Source organism: Carassius carassius, chromosome 48, assembly GCF_963082965.1.
Source record: "Carassius carassius chromosome 48, fCarCar2.1, whole genome shotgun sequence".
NCBI classification, from domain to species: domain Eukaryota; kingdom Metazoa; phylum Chordata; class Actinopteri; order Cypriniformes; family Cyprinidae; genus Carassius; species Carassius carassius.
The window spans coordinates 8,721,311-8,743,887 of record NC_081802.1 but is presented as its reverse complement, the minus strand read 5'-3'; the positions used below and the strand labels follow the sequence as shown (position 1 = coordinate 8,743,887).

The window sequence follows — 22,577 nt, the reverse complement described above, 5'->3', positions numbered from 1 at the left end:
CTCGCCACTGGTGCAGCTAAAGTGATGAGCACTTGAGCTTTGACTGCCAACAAAAAATACATTTTTCAGACCCTTTCACCTGTAGTTCTGAATCATGGCCGGGATCTTTTACAGCTGGGACCATTCCATCTTTCAGTATTAAAATCCAGCATCGAACTGGGCCCTTGTGTATAAAACGTTCGTCAACAAACACATTTGTGAAACTCAATTGCTCCCCCAGAAAAATAAACTGTATACACTGTTTACATAATGCCGGGTTCTTTATGAAGCCGAACTAAGTTATATTTCCCTTACAACCAAAAACACACTTTTTTAAAAGACGTTCTTCCTGAGCGAGTCCCAGGCAGAGCTGCTGCTAGATAAAGCTGGTTGATTGGCTGTGATCTCGCTCTCGCGCTACATGTCTGCTGTTACAATAGCCTACTGGTTTTGGTTTAGATTGACTATTAGTGCTGCTCTTGGTTTGAGCCAATTTAATTTGCATTTGGGAACGCAGCATTCTTCATTAGAAATGTTTATAAATCTGTAGTTGTTTACAAAGAAGTTTCAGTGTCACATAATCCTTCAGAAATCATTCTAATATGCTGATTTGCTGCAAAAAAAAAAAAAAAAAATATATATATATATATATATATATATATTTATAAAATAAAACCATTTCTCATTATTATAAATATTAGAAACAGTTTTACTGCTTAATAATTTTGTGGAAGCAATGATACCGCATTTGTATAAGATTTTGTTTAAAAAGAGAGATAAATTAATAATTATATTCATCATGCATGAAAGTAACGAAAAGTGAGTGAAGACATTTAAAATGATTTCTACTGAATAAATGTATTAAGGAATTTAATTAATATATTTGATAAATGCAAATAAATGCTGTTCATCAAACTTTATTTTAATGAAAAATTCCAGAAAAATAAAGTGCATCATCATTTCAACACAAAATGTGTGAAATGCCTGATATTTGCTATTTCCTACCACTTATATTGAGTACGTTTTGCATATAGGTCTACTGGTTTATTCTTACTTTAAAATTATCCATGTGTTTTTTTCCGAGGGTATCGGTTAATTTCTTGATTGCCGTTTTGACAGTGTCTGCTTGCATATTTAATCATATATGGTAATTCTCTTTAATCTAGATTATTTGCCCCGATTGATCCATTTACCTGGGAAATGTAAGCTATCTAACGTTATTTATATTATTTTGTCTTCATTTTGTTTTAAGGAGTTAAACGCGGCACTTATCAACATCTATTTACATATTCTATCACATTATTTTGTCAGTTAAAGTTTTGGGCGTTTTTATTTTTTTGTTTGTTTGCATGGGCGGGTTTTTTGACCTTTGGGGTTTAAATCGTCCGTCCAATCTGGCAACAGTCAGCAGCCCAGAGGAAGCTCCGCTGGAGTGAAGTCTTGTGATTTACGAGGAGTTTTTGATTGATTCCTACACATAACGCGACCAAGGTCAGTAGACAGGCAAACAATTTCATTAAAAAAAAGAAAGAAGAAAGCTCAGCACGAAGTCCCTCGCTTCTGATTTAACAGAAGAGCAAAGAAAGCAGCTATGTGGTTTGCTGGGGAAAGTGAAACTGTCTCTTCTCTACAAAGCTTCAGTCCATGGATATAATGCTTCTGTCTTCCATCAGCTATGTGACCATCAGGGTCCCACCTTACTTGTAGCCTACAACTATTCAGAATACATCTTTGGTGGATATAATAGTGTAGATTATACTCAGTGTGGCCAGCAAATTACAGATAAAGACGCTTTCCTGTTCAGCTTTGAAGGTAAAGAGCCAGTCTGCATCAGTTATAGTGGACATTATGCACGTTATGATGACGCTGGAGGGCCCAACTTTGGTCAACAGTTGTGCTTTTATTACAACAACCAACCAGTTGTGCATCCTCAAGGAGGGATCAATGCATTCGATTTTTATTCTGATACACTGTATGGGGAAGACCCCGATCTGAGGGAATGTGAGGTGTACAAAGTCAAAAACAGTAAGTCGATTGTCAGAAAAATGTTAATATATAAAATATCTGTTTTGATCAATTTTAGAGGCCTTTTGATATCAAAATATGATACATTAAGGGTCAAAATGTAAACATTACTGAGTTTATGTTCTATAATAATCTTTATTCCATATTTCCTAGTCCTTCAGGTCATGGAGAAACGATGGAGGAATGTTCTGTGGACAGCTGAGTATGTTTCCACAAAATGTTCTTATCAAAGAGTTGAAGATTTTATATATTAATCTGCTTAATTTAAGGGTGTGATTCCTTTTGTAGTCGAAAAGACAAGCTCCTGGAATTGATCAGGAATTATAAAACCCTGGTGACGTCATTGAGTCAGAATCCTAATGATCGGTCCTGTAGGTGCTGGGAAATCCAGTTTCTTCAACTCCATCAACTCCATCTTCATGGGCCGCATTACCAGCAAAGCCATGTCAGGATCTGCAGGCACTAGTCTCACCCATAGACTGTATAAAAATATGGACGTAGTGTCTGTGACGTCACCCGTAGACTACTGAAGAGAGTTTTTGAAGCCTAAAGTGTGTAGAGCGGGCCGTCGCCATCTTGGCAGCGCGTCACCGCGCAACTCTCCCGGACAATCAAAAATGGGCAAAAAGGCAGGAGCTAGTTGCTGTAGCCACGTGTCAGCAGCGGCAATCTCCGTGTCACTCAAGTGGCCACGCCCTTAATTATGCAGAACTTTAAGTCTTAATATAATTTAAACGGATGAGTTATAAAAAAATTCACCCCCCTCATAGTTGTCATGAAGGGCAAAATTAGCTATTTAGACCAAAATCATTTTTTGAACCATGCCATAAACGTGTTTTCCTGCTGTAAAGTTGGGCATTTTAACATGGGGAGTCTATGGGACTGACTCCCTTTCGCAGCCAGCCTCAAGCGGCCAGTCGATGAATTGCAGTTTTAGTCACTTCCTTATTGGCCTCACAAGAGAGAGCGGGAGGTTGGCGCTCAGTCTCACCACACAGGTACAGATTCAATACGATTATCATGTTTCCTGTTAGAACTCAGAGAACGGCTCTTGATGACTTCGGGTCTTGATGTGATTCTCTTCTTGGTTGGTAGTTTCGTACATATCCAGTGAAAGACGGTCGTGAGGGAAAGCCATTGCCGTTTGTGTTGTGTGACACCATGGGACTCGAGGAGCAAACCGGTGCAGGACTGGATATTGAGGACATCAGCAGCATTCTTCAGGGTCGTCTACCAGACCGCTATAAAGCAAGTGCACTTATGGTACATCTACATTAATAAAGGTGGTATGGAAGCCCAGGTTTCTTTGACAGTGGCCTTCAGCTCATCTGCATTGTTTGGTCTCTTGTTTCTCATTTTCCTTTTGACAGTACTCCATAGATTCTCTGTGGGGTTCAGGTCTGGTGAGTCTGTTGGCCAGTCAAGCACACCAACACCATGGTCATTTAACCAACTTTTGGTGCTCTTGGCAGTGTGGACAGGTGCCAAATCCTGCTGGAAAATGAAATCAGAATTTTCAAAAAGCTGGTCAGCAGAAGGAAGCATGAAGTGCTCCAGAATTTCTTGATAAACAGGTGCAGTGACTTTGGTTTACAAAAAACACAATGGACCGAAACCAGCAGATGACATTGCACCCCTAATCATCACAGACTGTGGAAACTTAACACTGGACTTCAAGCAAATTGGGCTATGAGTTTCTCCATCCTTCCTCCAGACTCTAGGTCCTTGGTTTCCAAATGAAATACAAAACTTGCTCTCATCTGAAAAGTGGACTTTGGACCACTGGGCAAAAGTCCAGTTCTTCTTCTCAGCCCAGGTAAGAAGCCTCTGATGTTGTCTTTGGTTCAGAAGTGGCTAAACAAGAGGAATAAGACCACTGTAGCCAAATTCCTTGACATGTCTGTATGCCTTGACCCCAACCTCAGTCCATTCCTTGTGAAGTACACTCAAATACTTGAATCAATTTTTCTTGACAGTCCTCATAAGGCTGTGGTTCTCTCGGTTGGTTGTGCATCTTTTTCTTCCACACTTTTTCCTTTCAACTTTCTGTTAATATGCTTGGATACAGCACTCTGTGAACAGCCAGCTGTTTGGCAATGATTGTTTGTGGCTTACCCTCCTTGTGAAGGGTGTCAATGATTGTCTTCTGGACAACTGTCAGATCAGCAGTCTTCCCCATGATTGTGTAGCCTAGTGAACCAAACTAAGAGACCATTTTGAAGGCTCAGGAAACCTTTGCAGGTGTTTTGAGTTGATTAGCTGATTTACATGTCTCCATATTATAATTTGTTGAGATAGTGAATTGGTGGGTTTTTGTTAAATGTGAGCCAAAATCATCACAATTAAAGTGTGCATTGAATTTAATACATGAGTCCACAATTTGAGTTGAATTACTGAATAAATGAACTTTTCCACGACATTCTAATTTATTAAGAAGCACCGGTTCATATGCTTAAGTCCAAGATTCAGATTGAAGTTTCTCAATACACTTTACATTGATTTATCCTGATTTAGTTCAACCCCATCACACCATTGCAACCTGATGAGCAAAAGGCCTCTAGACCTGCATCTCTACAGGAGAAGATCCACTGTGTGGTGTATGTGATAGACACCACCAAAATCTCCCTCATGTCTGAGACCTACAGGAAAAACTTGCTTCCGTACGCAGAAAAGTGAACTCACTGGGTAATAGAAGTAACAGCATTTTTAGATGTATGTTGCAAAACTCTTATGCCAAATGTTTCATTATTAACTTATAGTTATTTACATTGTTTCAGCCATTCCTCAGATGGTTTTGATGACAAAAGTAGATGAAGCATGTCCTGAGGTGGAGAAAGATCTTCAAAGCCTTTATGTCAGTTCCTACATCAAGTCAAAGTTGAGACATTAGCACATGAACTGTTTCCAAAGTCACTTTCCAAAACCCTCTCTGCTCCTCACTGGTGGAATGAGCAGCCAAACTCTACCCAAACTGCTGAGAGAATCACACCTTTCACGAAGCACCTAAAGACACATCACTTCTGCAAACACTTAACCACTCCACATCCTTAAACCAATGCACTTACTCATATTAATCTTCTTTCATCTGCTCTTTTCCTAGTCTAGCTTCCTAATAAATCTGGTATTGTACACTATGAATATTATTGGCTCTGTGATTAATTGTTTATGTCCTTGTATTGTATGTAGCTTGGATAAAAGTATCTGCTAAATCCATAAATGTAAATGTGTTGTTTTGTATGTGCAGGTGCAGGAGGTGAGCTCTCGGTTGGGTGTGCCGCTGTCTTGTGTGTTACCGGTGAAGAACTACAGTCAGGAGCTCACCGCTCTACAACAGATGCTCGCTCAACTTTGCAGACGAATATCTGGATGATGTCTGTCCCTTGGAGGACAATCCCAAATAAAGTGTGGTGTATTATTGATGGAGATGTATACCTCTTGATCAGCACAATAAGTTATCTTAAATTTAAAGAGTGTTATTAAGTTTGGCTGTTCTAGTTTTTAATAGCCAGCAAATCCACTGAAGAAAATGCAATTAAGGTCCTCATATTATTTTCATGCGTTTGTTAGTTGCTTGTTTACTGTTGTTCTATGATCAGGTTTATAGGATAGTATTAATAGAATCATGACTTATGATGGTGAAATAACTGAAACATGGAGAATTAAATATGATTAAACTGTATAACCATTATAGTCCTATATACACACACACACACATAAGTAAATAGTAACTATTGCAAATAGTAAACAGATCAAAATAGGATTATCATGCAATCATGACTTTACAAAAATACATTGAAGGCATTGACTAATTTAACATCTATTCCAAGTTATTTTATGCTTTTGGAAATGATCCTTTACTATCCCTAATCAGGCTTATTGACCACGAAATTTGTGCTTTCGGTGTATTTGTTTAGTTTATTTTTTTTTTAGATTATTCATTTAGGATTGTGACGGCGGAAGTTCACGGAATGTTTAATATTTTGTGCAGAACAATCACGCAATCTTATCATTCCTTCTTATAAAATGCACACAATCAGTATTGTTGCAAGTGACCTTGTAATTTTCTTTTTTCTTGTCTCCACCACCTGGCTAATTTTATAAAATGCTGAGAGATTCAGTAAAATAAATATATAAAATGAAATAAAAAAGATCGCAAGTGAAGTGACTTGGTGTCAGTGCAGTGCACGTTCTCCAGGTTTTCCCAAAGGCAGCATTTTCTCCAGCTTTTGGACGCAGCCGCTGGGTGGCTACTGACGACTTTCCTGAGTTACAGCTGCGATCCATGAAGACGAGTTCGTTCATTATTTCTTTTTCACGGAGAAAGCAGACTGTGAATGGTAAGTTACAGATTCGATTGAATAAAGCTCCGCTGAAGCGAATCAGTGCGTTATATTTAAAACTTTATAAACAATAATCTCTAGCTTCCGCTTACTGTGTTCACAATATGTGTGCCCTTTTCTGATATCTATATATTTTTTTATTTTATCACTCGCCATGGCAGGAGGCATCGTGCAAATCAAAAACAGGCAAAGCCCCTTGTCAAAAAATCCTATTGGAATTTCACTTTGTCTTATTGGATCTTACTGGATTCTTAGAATCCTATTGGACATTCGGATTGATTTTAATGGAATTTCACTTTGTCCTATTGGATTTTATTTGAATTTTAGAATCCTATTGGACATTCTGATTGATTTTAATGGATTTTCACTTTGTCCTATTGGATTTTATTTAATTTTTAGAATCCTATTGGACATTCTGATTGATTTTAATGGAATTTAACTGTGTCCTGTAGGATTTTATTTGATGCTTAGAATCCTATTGGACATTGTGTTTTATTTAATGGAATTGAAATTTTTCATTTAGGATCTTTTATTGATTTGCATCATATTGGACATTGTGATTTTTAAATGGAAATTCACTTTGTCTTGTAGGATCTTATTTGATTATGTTAATTTTAAGAGTAACTTTAAATTTTTAGAGTAACACTGTGTGTGTGTGTGTGTACTTGTAACCAATAAAAATGCAGCCTACATGAATGTACACAAATATAAAAACTGAAATTCATAATACAGTAAGGCAAAAATAAGAAATATGGTATTTAATAATATCCGAATAAGTTAAAATGTCTTACATGTGACTAAAAATTCATAAAAACACAAACATCTATAATGGTATTGTCGTGACGCTTCCCCTTTAAGAAATCCGAATGTAGTGCGCGTGCAACTGTAGCGCGCATACAGTACTTTAAACAGTAACGGTCAAAGAGGAGAGGACGCTGAGAAATCGAGTATTAACGTTGTTAAACTTGTTAAAAGTTTATTTAAAGACGCTAAAAGGGAAGAAATAACGATACTTATCTTGGCTGCATCCTAAACAAACATTTTTGAGTTAATTAACTATATCTGTTGGTGAGTTGTTGATCTCGTTACAGGAGTCTGCCATTACATAGCAAAAGCTAAATTGTTTAACAACTGATATTAATGAAATATTATTGTATGCAGTTTATAATAACATTTACATGTATAAAACACTGCAGCAGTGAGTACAAAATGCCTGTTCTGCCACTTTGAGCTATTTTGAATTGGGTTTACGGTTTACGGTTTTGTTTAGCGCAATAATTTAATTATTTGTATTTAAGGAGTTATATGTTCTTACGGGCTGTTGTCCAGGTCAGGTTTTATGTTCCAGTTAAAAAGTTTGACACATGGGACAGCAATTCTCCAGTGATGTGTGTGTGTTTGTGTGTGTGTCTAAGTTACATGGAGAAGACATGCATGACAAGAGAATAAGATGACAGGCCTTTGTCAGCGAGGACCTGGAAAACAATTGACCATATGCACGGAGAGCTTTATAACTTCCGCATAAACATAAGCCAGCTCGTAAACTTCCGTTAAAGCTGATTGTGGTGGTTTACATAGGTACAGAAACCTCTCCTGCCTAGTTCTTGTCAGAATTTAAAAAAAAGTGCTAGAATCAAAAAGTCTCATGACATTTAATAAGAACAAAAATGTGTCCCAACACCAACAGTGTATAAGGGAGAATTATTTAAATACTTAACTAGTTAACTACAAATGAATTTTAAATATTAATGGTTTAACAAATAATGCATTTTTTATATTTTATATTTAATTTAGTAAATACATTTTTAAAGTTTTATCTTTTACTGTAAAAGCTGCTAAATATATTGTCTACACAGACTTGTTACTGTTGTAGTTTTGCTACTGTGAATTTAGTCTGAATCACTTAATGGACTGCTCTATTTTGACATTGGCTTGTCTTCCGTTATTACTGTCAATCGTAGCAATGAGTCCAGAACAATTTATGAGATTTACCTGATAACACCCGCATTTGTCATTCCTGAAATGGTAAATGTGGACGTTTGGTCTTCTTAGATAAACAAAAATTTTCATTAAATTGTGAATATATTTTGTAGAGAAACTGAGCAAAGGTAACTCCCCTTAAAGCACAGTACAATTGACCAGGAAATGACTGAGCTGGCTTATCTGAAACCAGGAAGTAATTGTGCATATGTTCAATTGATAGAGCATTAGTGAATGCTCTGGAATATATTTGATACAATATTTTTTCAGTTTATTTCTCTCTTTTTACATTACATTTACATGAATTGAGTTACGATATCAAATTCTACATATTGTTTGATGTTTTATTGTTCATTGTTGTGATTGTATTTGCTATTATTATTGTTACAGTAAAGTGTTATTTTTATATTCAACTTTTGGTTTCCTGTGTACACTTTATATGGTTCTCCTCACTCCTTTCGAGTCTAGAACTGGTCCAGTGGATATTTAAATTGGAGGACACAAGTGCTACATTGTGTGTGTGTGTGTGTGTGCGCGTGTGTATGTGTATGATCAATCCATTATCAGTGCCTTAGAAATTTTTGCACTAATGCTGTGTGCTGCACAAATCACCTCTCATGTTGTTTACAATGTTACTAAAGGTTGTGCAACATACAATAAACAATGTCTACATCATGGTGAGTTTAAGCAAACTGCAAGTACTATTTGTTCATAAAACAAATACAATGGAAAAGTGTACCTTTAGAATAATAAAAAAAAAAAAAAAAAAAGAGAAATCCCTTACAAACAGTCACCCAACTGGATCCCATTAAAATCCTATAGGACTGATCCTACAGGATATTTATGTCTTGTCCTACAAGACTATTTCTATCAGAATCCTATAGGAACGGTTCCAAAATATGATAGAAATTCCAATTAAAATCCTGTACAGTTTTCTTATTGGAATCCTTTAGGATTTTTTGACAAGGGGCAGCAAGTTAATATTCAACATTTCCAAAAATTTTATAAAAGAAATATTGTTGTAACCTCTTTTGTAATTGTTAACTTTTTCTTAATTAACTGTAAATTCATTAGCCTACACAGGTTTTTTTCCCTCAGTAACTGTAATGGATACGTTACATTTATTTTGTAACTAAATTACTAATTCTGTTACATGTAACAAGTTATTCTCGAACACTGCCTATATATTAAACCATGAAATGATTAGCTCCTATCAGTCTGTGGCCTAATAAAAGCTGATTTATATTTACTTTATGTTCTTTTTATGAATTACATTTAGCATGGCTACCTGAGACGAGCATTTGACGATGTCATGTGAAAACTTAAGTGAATGATTTTCATATTCACTTCACAATGAGGTGAGCACAAAGTAATAAATTATTTTATTTTTATCTTTCAAAGATGTATCAAGCTTTTGGATTTGGACCGCAAGTGTCCATGGTTGCTCCATTCACTTGTAAATTAACAGAAGAGCAAAGAAAGCAGCTCTGTGGCTTGCTGGGGAATGTGGAGCTGACTCTTCTCTACAAAGCTTCAGTCCATGGATATAATGCTTCTGTCTTCCATCAGCGATGTGACCGTCAGGGTCCCACCTTACTTGTAGCCTACAACTATTCAGGTTACATCTTATGGATATACTAGTGTAGATTATACTCAAAGTGGGCAGTATATTACTGATGATGAGGCTTTTCTGTTCAGCTTTCAAGGCAAGATCCCTGTGTGCATCAAAATTAACAGAGGCTATTTTCAGAGGTGGGTAGTAACGAGTTACATTTACTTCGTTACATTTACTTGAGTAATTTTTTGGGGGTAACTAATACTTTTCGGAGTATATTTAAAGATGGGTACTTTATACTCTTACTTGAGTAAATTTTTGGGGAAAAATCTGTACTTTTACTTCGTTACTGTGGGTGACGCTCCTCTCGTTACTTTATCTTAATGCAATAAATGTTATAAATGCTTAAGTTTATTCCAAACGCGCCGTCTACTTTTCTCTGGGCAATGAGCGATGCCCATTCGCGAATGATTCATTCTTTTGAGTCAATTCTGTTCAAAGGCTTGATCAAATCTATCTGGCAACATGCTGTAACTGATTACAAATTCAACATATACAAATATGAAAGAGACAACATTTAGACATTTATTTTAAGATTTTTACATTCCACCTTAATGCATTTTAATTTTTTTTCTAAAGGGAAACACATCTTTAAAACATTAAAGGCATTAATGTGTAGCCTAACTTTACAAAGCTGCTATTTTTCTATACTGTTTCCTATTTTATTTTATTGATTGAATGGCATCTTCTTTACCTGATCACCTGCTCCTCCTCTCCCTCTGCTGACTTTTCTACCCTGCTGCTATATTTACCTCGAATCTGTTATAAAAACATGTTAAGAGATTATACACCTCATAACCTTATGAAATTTGTGTATAATCATCATTAATAAAATTCTAACATAGTAGAGATTATCAAAAGAAAGAAATTAACTATTGAAACCGCCAGTAGGCGGCAGTGTTTCACTGTTTTAATGAGTTAGCCACTTAAATCGTTCATTCATCCAATTCGTTCAAAAGTCAGATTAATTTAGTAAGAATACAAACACCATGTGAATACTTTTGTCGTTGATAATTACAGACACTATTGAAAAATATACTAGCAAAACAGACAGCTGCTTTGGTAACTTGTTATACTGATAGTTATAGCTGAATAGATTGCAATGGATTAGTTAGCTAAAATATATGTGGTGTGTACTAACTATTACACAATATTCTCAGTACATGCTTTATTTTTTTTATTTTTTTGCACCCCTCTCTGACCAGCGGTTAAATATAGTCCGCTGTGCAGCGCTTCTCTTCATTTTTGGCGTTAACATTAACCGTGTGCTCTCCCATTCAAACACCATTCGCTTGTTTTGGTGAAAGTGCGACTCATTGGTTGGGCGTTACCAATCGGTTCAATAGAGGGGGAGTATTTTTTGTCTGATTTATTATGACATACTCTTATTTTTAGATTAGGAACAAAATTATTTTTACAAAATAAATGAATTCTATTTTTTGATATTATATTTTTCATTTGATCTACTGTGATTTTCATGTTGAAATATTGGGGGGGTTGTAACTGATGGATTTGAATATTGGGGGGGTTACCTCCCCCCCATCCCCCCCATCCACCCCATAAACTACGCCCCTGGCTGAGCGTCTGAAGTGGTTCACTCGGAGTTGTAATGTTTAAGAACAGAAAGAGCGTTGAAAACGTGGCTGGATCTGCACTGAATTGAAAGCAAATCTGCAAAGGATATTATTTGCTAGCGATGGAGATCCTTATTAGATGAACACCGCGTGTGCTGTCTACTGTTCAACAGGTAATAACTTGGGCTACATTCGATTACAGTACACGATACCACTGTGACATTAGTTTGTTGTACGTGTGTGGCTTATAACAGAGGGGAGTCAAGTTGAATGCAGGTTCCAAAAGAAAAAAAATAGCCGATTAAGATTTTATTAATTTTATTACAACCACATCGGTTGTGAGTACGTTCAGCAAGTCATATCATCAGCTGCTAAATTCAGATCTGTGATTGCTTGCTGGCGCTGAGCCAGAGACAGACGCGTTTTTACAGCGCTGAGCATTATAACCAATCACACATGATTCTTTTGAGCTTATTAAAGCATTGGCCAATCAGAGGTTTTCCGATGAGTCATCGCTGAAATGCCGGTGCTTCCTTCACTTGCTTGCTGACTGGAGACCTCTTTCTGGCGAATTCTCTCGCAGGAACAACATAGTGCAGATGTGTGTACGAATCTTTAATTAAGATGTTGATTTCACAGTGTTAACAGTTTCAGTGATTTTAATGGGAGTTTCTGAGAGTGATTGAAATCTAGACTGTCAGTGAAAATGATCTTTAATAATGTAAATGTTATTTGCTCTCTTTCTGAACAATGAAAGATTAGTAGCAATATTTATATCACATTAACTTTCAATGTTAAATTCACATTTAATATAAAGTCAGTCTTATTAAAAATATCTTCTGGCATGACACCTATATCTGTTACTTGAGTAAACAGACAAGGTTTTATAGTAAATTACATAAATTGGAGTAAAGGCTGATGAAATATGTACATTTATACATGCACACATACATTACATAAATTTTAACTATATATCTAAATAAAAATAGGCTCAGTATATATGACCCAAAGTAACTAGTAACCTGAGTAGATTTTTTATCCGATACTCTTTTACTCTTACTCAAGTAACTATTCAAGACTAGTACTTTTACTTGTGTAAATATTTCTTTAAGTACTTTTACTTTTACTTGAGTACAGTTTTTGGGTACTCAGAATCAGAATCAGAATCAGAATGAGCTTTATTGCCAGGTATGTTCACACATACGAGGAATTTGTTTTCGTGACAGAGCTCCGCAGTGCAACATAACCGTAACACAATAACAAAAAACACAATAAGGAATAAAAAATACAAAAAAATACAAATAGGTGGGTAAGGATTGACAATATACAAATTGACAATGTATGGCAGGTATATTAAAATGAGCATTTATGTATGTACATGTATATTATGTGGAAAAGTTTTAACTGTACGCTAAGTATGTGTGTTGGATAAATAAGTGTATGTGTATATAAATATAAATATAAGTAGTGTATTGTGTTCCATGTATGTACATGTATATTATGTGCAAAAGATTTAAGTGTACGCTAAGTATGTGTGTTGGATAAAAAGTGTAGTGTATATAAATATAAATAGTGTAGTGTGTCCCACAGTTATTATCAGCTGTTCATAAGATGGATTGCCTGAGGGAAGAAACTGTTCCTGTGTCTGGTCGTTCTGGTGCTCAGTGCTCTGTAGCGTCGACCAGATGGCAACAGTTCAAAGAGGGAGTGTGCTGGATGTGAGGGGTCCAGAGTGATTTTAACAGCCCTTTTGCTCACTCTGGATAAGTACAGTTCTTGAATAGATGGGAGGGTTGTACCGATAATTCGCTCAGCAGTCCGGACTACCCTCTGTAGTCTTCTGAGGTCAGATTTAGAAGCTGAGCTGAACCAGACAGTTACTGAAGTGCAGAGGATGGATTCGATGATGGTGGAGCAGAACTGTTTCAGCAGATCCTGTGGCAGGTTAAACTTCCTCAGCTGGCGAAGGAAGTACAACCTCTGCTGGGCCTCTCTACCCACTCTACCCACCTCTGGCTATTATGCACACCTCGATGACGCTGGAGGGCCCAACTTTGGTCAACAGTTGTACTTTTGCTACAACAATCAACCAGCTGTGTTAAATCAAGGAGGATATGCATTCAGTGTTAATACGACAACAATGTATGGGAACGACAGTTAATTGACTGAATGTGAGGTGTACAAAGTGAAGCAGAGTAAGTCAGTCATCAGAAAAAGTGTTATTCATGTAATTATATAATCTAATATACATTCTATTCGTATTCATTTTGATTGCCAGTCCCTCAGATCAGTGCCATACACAAGCAATGGAGGAATGTACTGTGGACAGCCAAGTATGTTGCAACTTAAATAGTGTTGCTGATTTCATAGGATGATCTGACAGAGTTGTTGTGCTCTATGTTGTAGTCGAAGAGCAGAGCTCATGGGATTGATCAGGAATTATAAACCCCTGGTGACGTCTGTGAGTCGGGTCAGAATCCTAATGATCGGTCCTGTGGGTGCTGGGAAATCCAGTTTCTTCAACTCCATCAACTCCATCTTCATGGGCCGTATTACCAGCAAAGCCATGTCAGGATCTGCAGGCACTAGTCTCACCACACAGGTACAGATTCAATACGATTATCATGTTTCCTGTTAAGTTTGGTTCTAGATGGTGCCGCACACGGCTGCTTCAGTGCTTGGGTCTCCAGTGCTTGTACTGTTTATGTTCATTTTTCCTGTTTTTTGTTTAACAAACACGATCAGTTTCACCAGGGATGAACTGCTGAACATTCGGCAGAACACACCACAGAATATTTTACCGAATTTCAATTATTAGAACGTTTTACTGAACATTGTTGGCGAAGCAGCGGCATTGATCAAACGCTTAAAGACGCACAGATGGGATAAGCGAGCCGGCTTGTCAGACTCAGGAAGCACGGATTTCGAATGTCCGTGCATCCATCTGGCAAACCTCCGCTCTCTACCCAACAAAATGGGCAAATTCCTTCTGCACTCTCTGACAAATAAGGATTTCTCACACTCGGCTGCTCAGTGTTTCACGGAAACCTGGATGAATGATGCCATTCTAGATATTGCGTCCATCTGCTGGACTTTCAGCTGTTTAGAGCAGATCGCGATGCAGAATCAACAGGGAAATTGTGCGGCAGCGGGACATGCATTTACATCAATAAATGGTGGTGTACAGATGTAACGGTGTTAAAGAACATGTGCGGTTCAGATCTAGAAGTGCTCTTTGTCAACTGCAAGCTGTTCTATTCGCTGGGGGAGTTTCACTCGTTCATTCTGGTGAGTGTTTACATTCCTCCACAAGCGCACGTAAGCCTGGCTTTACAGAAACTCGCTGATCATATCACAGAGACCAAACAACAACACCCGGACTCTGTTTTAATCATTCCTGGGGATTTAATAAAGCCAATCTCTCCCAAGAACTGCCAAAATACAGACAGCATATTACATGTCCCACCAGAGACAGTAATATATAGGATCCCTGTTACACCACAATAAAGGATGCATTTCATTCTGTTCCAGGAGCAGCTTTGGGGCTCTCTGATCACTGCCTGCTTCATCTTATACCGGCCTACAAGCAGAAACTTACATTTGCTAAACCCGTAGTAAAGACTGTCAGTGAAACAGAGCAGGATTTACAAGCTTGTTTTGATCTCACTGATTGGAGTGTTTTTTAAGCCGCTACCACCGATCTGGACGAACTCACAGAGACCGTAACATCTAATATTAGTTTCTGTGAGGATATATGCATTCCTACCAGGACTTATTTAACATTCAACAATGATAAGTCATGGTTTACAGCAAAACTCAGGCATCTTCGTCAGGCCAAAGAGGATGCCTAAATAAATGGGGACAGCGTCTTGTACAATCAGGCCAGGAATACACTGAACAAAGAGATTAGAGTGGCTAAAAGGACCTACACTAAAAAGTTGGAAGACCAGTTTACTTCCAACAACTCAACTTCAGTGTGGAAAGGGTTGAGAGCCATTACAAACTACAAGACACCACTCCCCTGCACTGAGGCAAATCAACAAATTGCTATCGACCTGAATGAGTTTTATTGTAGATCTGAATAGGGCTTTGACGATTAATTGTGTTTTAGGGCTTTGTCAATTAATTGTCATACAAATTGTTGTGATTATTTAATTGAATCCCTTGTAAGTTGTCACTTGCAATAACACATTAATACACTTAAAGCCTTTAAATATTAAAGTAATTTATTAAATGAAAAATATGTATCTTTCAGAAATGTGTACATTTAAAGAAAAAATTTAAATGTATATGAAAGTATAAATAATAAAAACAATCACCATAAAGTTACCATAACACAAAAAGGACTGTCGTGTCAATATCTCAAACTAAAGTAAAATATAAATATATTTTACAAATTTGAAAATTCTGTAAATAACAGAAACAATGAATCACAAATATAAACTATGACCATAACAGAACAGGCCATAAAAGTCCAATTCTGAAACAAAAACAATCATGCTGGTAGATTACGGGAAAGGAACACTAGCATGTTGACCTTTTCTGGCTTAAGACAGCATCTAACTGGGGTGACAATATTGCCAGCTGTACTGAACATTCTTTCAGAAGCAGTACTTGTTGCACAAATGCACATGTACTTTCTTGCCAACTTGGAAATCAAAGGAAACCTGGATTCATTGTCTTTTCACATCAGAGGGTCTGCCGAGTTATCTAGTGCTTCTTCCTGTAGGTACCTTGACAGTTCAGCATCAGCTTGCTCTCTTTTTGTTAAGCCATGTGTAGAAGGTTGAGCTTTTCTTTTCTGCAGCAGATCACACAGTCTCTTCTTTTTTGGAGGAGGTGCAGAAGATGTTGTAGGCACATCATCATCTGCTGCAGCTCTGTCAGACACTGTAAAAAGTAAAGGGGTAGCTTTTACCTTAAGCAGGATGTCTACCTAATATAACCCTTAAAAATTACTTTTGTTAGTGTAATCTTGTGTTGGTGTATATATACACTGAATAAAACCAGTTAATTTAGATTGCAGCATGAACATTTTTAGGTCATATTTTAGGTAACTATTTTACAGTGTACTTCCTACCTTGTTCAACATTGTGTCCTTCCTCTGTCATCTCCATTATCTCTTTTAAAAGCTGGCCTTTGGTTTCATTTATAATTGCAGCTTCAAAGTGGGCCCTGTATCTTGGATCAAGAAGGGTGGCCTTTCTCAGGAGCTCTTGAAGTGGAGCTGGGCTATACTTTTCATCAAGTAGAGCGCACATTTTTTTCTTGATATTTGAAGTAAGAGTTGTGTCATTGGAGTCAGGGGATAAGAGTTCATCTTTTAAAAGGTCTAGAACAGGCTTCACCGAAGACACAGTAACATACTTTTCCCCTGATAGAACATCTGTGAAATCAGCCACAGGTTTCAGTGCCGCATTAATGGACTCAAGGACAGATACATCTTGCCAGGTCGGGTTTAGGTGTCCATGTTTTCTGTCATCAATCAGGACACGTCTGATTGCAGGTACTTGCTCCAGAACTCTGTCTATAATTTTTTGTTTTGTTCCCCAGCGTGTAGAGACATCCTGGAGGAAATATGACATGTTTGTTATAGTTTATATAATTATTAACTATATATATATATATATATAAAATAAAAACATTAGTTTTAGAGATTATATAATATAATTTAAAGTAGAAAATTGGTTTGAGGATTATAATATATTTTTTAAAAGATACATTTACTTTATACTTGTTTTACTTAATTTGATATACAAAATAAAAATACTTTTAATAAAATATTTAACTTACCAGAACTAAATTATGCTGAGGAATGTCGGCCTCCATCTGTGCCTTTTTCAGGTCTCTTCTTTTTAACCAGCTCATGCTGAACGTGTCCACCAGATTCCTGCAAAGTCCCAGGGCACGTGCTGTGCGATCCTTCTCACTTGCTATGGCATTTGTAACAGCCAAGTGGAGATTATGGCCAAAACAATTTAGCCATGGCCAGCCAAGTTTGCCCACTGCAGCCACAATATTAGCCCCATTATCAGTGGTTATGCAGGAAATGTTTTTCTCATCTAATTCCCAATCTGATAAAATGCACTTAAGAGTTTCTGAAAGTGTATCAGCAGTATGGTTCTCTGGGGTGTATCTTGTCTCTAGACATTTTGATACTAGTGTCCAGTCAGTTGTGAGGTAATGTACTGTTAGGCTCATGTACGGGGTCATATTTACACTGGACCACATGTCTGTTGTGGCTGAATAAAAATCAATTTCTTTCAAATCCTTAAGGATTTCATCCTTCACTTCTCTGTATAAATTTGGAATTGCTGTTTTGGAAATGTACGTTTTCCCTGGCAATTCATATTGCTTGTCAAAGTTGTAGAGCATTTCTTTAAATGCTGGTTTCTCCACAGTATTAAAAGGCTGCATTTCCTTAGCGATGTATCTCGTGACACTGTCGGTCAGTGTGCGCCATTTCATACTGTCGCGTTTATATTTTGTTACCCGTTCGAAGGCCTGCGCTATTGTCACCTGACTGGAAGTATGAGCGGCTGTGGATGACTTCAAAACTTCGGCGAACTCTTTTGGGTGATGTGCTTTCAGGTGATTCCTAAGATTTGTGGTTTTGGCAGCTTTCGCTGGTATTTCTCTCCTACAAATTCGACACACTGCTGTGTCAACGTCTTTTGGCTGTCCTTTATCATCGGGTGTAAAACCAAAATGTGCCCAGATCGGCGCTGTCATTTTCGGCTTTGAAACTAAATCCATCTTTGTTAAATAACTGGGCTGCTCTAACTCAAAATGATGGAGAAATCAACAGGGCAATATCATTTGAATGTAATGCTCGTAATTGCTCAGCGTAATGAGTTCAGAGGGAGACCGGTAGAAGTAGAGTGCTGCAGGTACTACAGCGCCCCCTTGTGTCTTCTAATAGTGGGCAATAATAACGATCATCTGTAATGACCGCGATTAGACCAATTAATTGCGATCAAACGATTATTTAATAATCGTGACAGGTCTAGATCTGAATCCCCCGGGCCCACACCCATTCTGACCATCTCCCTACTCATCCGTTAACACCTCCTGCACCCCCCCCCCCTCTGCACTTCAAATCTGTGAGGATGATGGGCGCTAGGTTTTCAGGAAGAACAAAAGAAGAAAAGTACCAGGCCCAGATGGCGTTACACCAGCTTGTCTAAAAACCTGTGCTGACCAGCTGGCCCCCATCTTTTCACAGATCTTCAACAGATGTCTGGAGTTGTGTGAAGTGTCTTTTTGCTTCAAACACTCCACCATCATCCCCGTTCCAAAGAAACCCAAGATAACAGGACTTAACGACTACAGTCCTGTGGCTCTAACATCTGTCATCATGAAGTTTAAAAAACTGGTTCTGGCTTATCTGAATGACATCACTGGACCCTTACTGGACCCCCTGCAGTTTGCTTACAGAGCAAACAGGTCTGTGGATGATGCAATCAACATGGGATTGGACTTAATCCTGCAACATCTGGACAAAACAGGGACTTGTGTGAGGATCCTGTTTGTGGACTTTAGTTTGTTTTTCAACACCATCATCCCAACAGCCCTCCAGACCAAACTGACTCAGCTCTCTATTCCTAGCTCTATCTGTCAGTGGATTACCAGCTCGCTGACAGATAGGCAACAGCTAGTGAGACTGGGGAAATTCATGTCCAACAGCTGCTCCATCAACACTGGTGCCCCTCAGGGATGTGTTCTCTCCCCACTGCTGTTCTCCCTCTACACCAACGACTGCACCTCAAAAGACCCCTCTGTCAAGCTCCTGAAGTTTGCAGATGACACTATGGTCATCAGCCTCATCTAGAATGGTGACGAGTCTGCTTAAAGACAAGAGGTTGAGCAGCTGGCTGTCTGGGGCAGTCTTAACAACCTGGAGCTGAACACTCTTAAAACAGTGGAGATGATAGTGGACTTGAGGAGAAACCCCCCTGCACTCCCCCCACTCACCATCATAGATAGTGTAGCAGAAATGACTCGAACCAGACATATTAAAGAGTCGATCAGGGCTGTGTTTGAAACACGAGCCGAATTCCTCAGGAAGTCATAAAACACTCTGTGCCACAAGTCCCAAGCAAGATAACCAACCAACCAAAGCTTTCACAGAACAGCTTTCAACATTAACACCACTAGAACAATTATTGACAATTTCAATTCGGAGAAGAGATTTGTCAAATTTGTTGTTCGTAATTGAAATGCAACGCTGGACATCACATGTAAACCCATGAGAGTAATACACAAGATCTTTTGACTTCCCCCCACCTAACAGAACCAGACTGAAATTCCTAAGGGGGAAGGGGCTTTGAACCTCTGGTCTCCACAGAAGTCTTCTGTCAAGAGAATGGCAAATAAACTGTCTTTTGTACATATATATGGACCAGAATGAACTCAAAAAGACTTATAAATGAATCAGTCCATCGCTTAACTCCATATTCATTTATATGTAACCCACACAATTGACTATCATCTTATATTCACTTATTGTGTATGTTTTTGTAATAACTATGGGATAGCTTAAGGATACATAGTCATGTCTAGTATCTACGTAATTGAAACTGCTTGCTTTAAATAGGCCTGACAATCAAATATTTATCAAATGTATCATATTAGTGTTATAGGAATCATGTCCAAAATTATACCCTGCAAGAGCGGAAAAATTCGGACCACATGCTTGGTAAGATAAACACATGATTTATGATACCCCCGAGCCAAGACTATATCTGATTGGTCAAGACAACTTTTGAGGTGTGGCCAGCAGGCCAGTTTAAATACCTAGGACACCATAAAATATTGCTTTTAGTCTCTAGCTAGGCTTTTAGTCTCTAGCTATGCTTCTGCTATTAGTCATGTCAGCTTTTAGTTGTTAGCTTTGCTTCTGCTATTAGTCATGTCGGCTTTTAGTCTTCAGCTTTGCTTCTGCTACTAGCCATGCCTGCTTTTAGTTCTAGCCTTGCTTTGGCTATCAGTCATGCCAGCTTGTAGCTTTGCTTCTTAGCTTTAGCTTTAGCCATGCTGTTTGTCATCACTGTTCTTTGAGCGCGGTTCCAGCGTGCTTTAGCCTGCACGCCTGCTGCTACTTAGCCACGATGAGAAGAAACACCACATAGTCTCGTCAAACTTTATTTCTTTTCTTTTCCGTTTAAGAGTTTCGTGTTCTGAGTTAAGTTTTGTAACGTCGAGTTTAACTTCAGCCAGCTACACACAACTCTCTGCATCTTCAGCCAACGCCCAACAACCACGGCCTTCTCAAGGCGTCACTTCAGCGACTACTGAACTTCCAGCCAATCAGCGACAACTTTACACAGGCAATGTACCTTCAGACATTTGTGCTGGTGTATCTAATATAATTTTAACCTAATTGAGGAACTCAATGCGAGGGTTAATTAAGTGATTGATGGTTGTTCATGTCTATGCAATTTATCTATTGCTATAAACTTGGGATTCCACATTTCCATTCTCTTAAACTCATCCTTCCCTAACTTTCGATCTTCCTGCAACTTGTGTGAATGTGTGCGTGCGTGCGTTTATGTGTTAGATTAGTTTATATGTCTTAGATTTATCTAATAAAGCCTTATATTGAAAAGAGAAGTATCTTGTGTTTTGTGCTTACAAGTTAATGTCTTAAACTGCCGATCTTGTTACTGTGCTAATTGATAGTGTTTTCACTATACTTTGGATATTAATATCCAGCGCAGATTTGATATTAAACGGCTCGTTCAGTGAATCGCAGGGCGTCTCAGTGATCAGCTGTGAAACAGTGATTCTGTTCAAATTCCCTTTAAAATCTTAAATGATTCCCTTTGAGCTAAATTGACCTGTTTCCTTTACAATAGCACTGTGGCTGCAGTGGAGTTTTTCAGATTCCTGAGAACCACCATCTCTCAGGACCTGAAGTGGGACAATCACATTGACTCCATTGTTTAAAAGGCCCAACAAAGGTTGTACTTCCCTCTCCAGCTGAGGAAGTTTAACCTGCCACAGGAGCTGCTGAAACTGTTGTATTCAGCCATAATTGAGTCTGTCCTGTGTACTTCAATTACTGTCTGGTTTGGTTCAGCTACAAAATCAGACATCAGAAGACTACAGAGAACGGTTCAGACTGTTGAAAGGATTATTGCTGCTCCCTTGCCCACCCTTCATGAACCGTATACATCCAGAGTGAGGAAAAGGGCTCAGAAAATCTCTCTGGATCCCTCTCATCCAAGTTACACCATCTTTGAACTTTTGGCATCTGGCCGGCGGTTCAGAGCCGCAAATACCAGGACAGTCAGGCACAAGCACAGTTTCTTCCCCCCAGGCAATATACCTCATGAACAGTTAAATGTACCCAATAAAAATTTGCAATATCTTCATATTTATTTGTTACCCCTCATCCTAGTACATCACTGAATCTTACTCCATTCTATTCCATTATCATCTATAGCACAACTGTTTATTCAATTTATTTATCTGCAAACATTTTTTTTTTGTCTGTGTGTTGTTGTTTCTGTGCACTGGAAGCTTATGTCACTAAAACAAATTCCTATTATGCGTAAGCATACTTGGCATTAAAGCTCTTTCTGATTCTGATTAGAGCTTAGGGAACAGTTCTTGATGACTTCAGGTCTTGATGTTATTCTCTTCTTGGTTGGTAGTTTTGCACTTTTCCAGTGAAAGACGGTCGTGAGGGAAAGCCATTGCCGTTTGTGTTGTGTGACGCGGTACAAGGTCGCGTACAAGACCGCTATAAAGTGCATAAAGATGGTTAATGTATGTTTGAAATGGCTTTGAGTACGATGATGATTAGTTTAATGTATCTGTTCTTCTTGACATTTTTCTTAATTTAGGTTCAACCCCATTGTACCGTTTCATCACAATGAGCAAAAGATCTCTAGACCTGCATCTCTACAGGAGAAGATCCACTGTGTGGTGTACGTGATAGACACCACCAAAATCTCCCTTATGTCCAGCAAAGCAGAGGAAAAACTTGCTTCTGTACGCAGAAGAGTAAACTCGCCAAGTAAACTAACGTCATACTACAACTAATCTATAATCTGATCA

At 38.1% G+C, this 22,577-nt stretch overlaps 1 protein-coding gene across 1 annotated transcript; it reads left to right on the top strand.

Moving 5' to 3' along the window:
• Window positions 1-1,502: 1,502 nt before the first annotated feature.
• On the top strand, window positions 1,503-22,562 carry LOC132131378 (interferon-induced protein 44-like; the record flags this gene model as incomplete). Its single annotated transcript, XM_059543395.1, has 5 exons — window positions 1,503-2,004; window positions 2,158-2,206; window positions 13,920-14,115; window positions 22,172-22,237; window positions 22,428-22,562. Coding segments are annotated over 5 exons (948 nt in total), but the record flags the coding sequence as incomplete, so codon positions are not given.
• Between the last annotated feature and the right edge of the window lie 15 nt (window positions 22,563-22,577).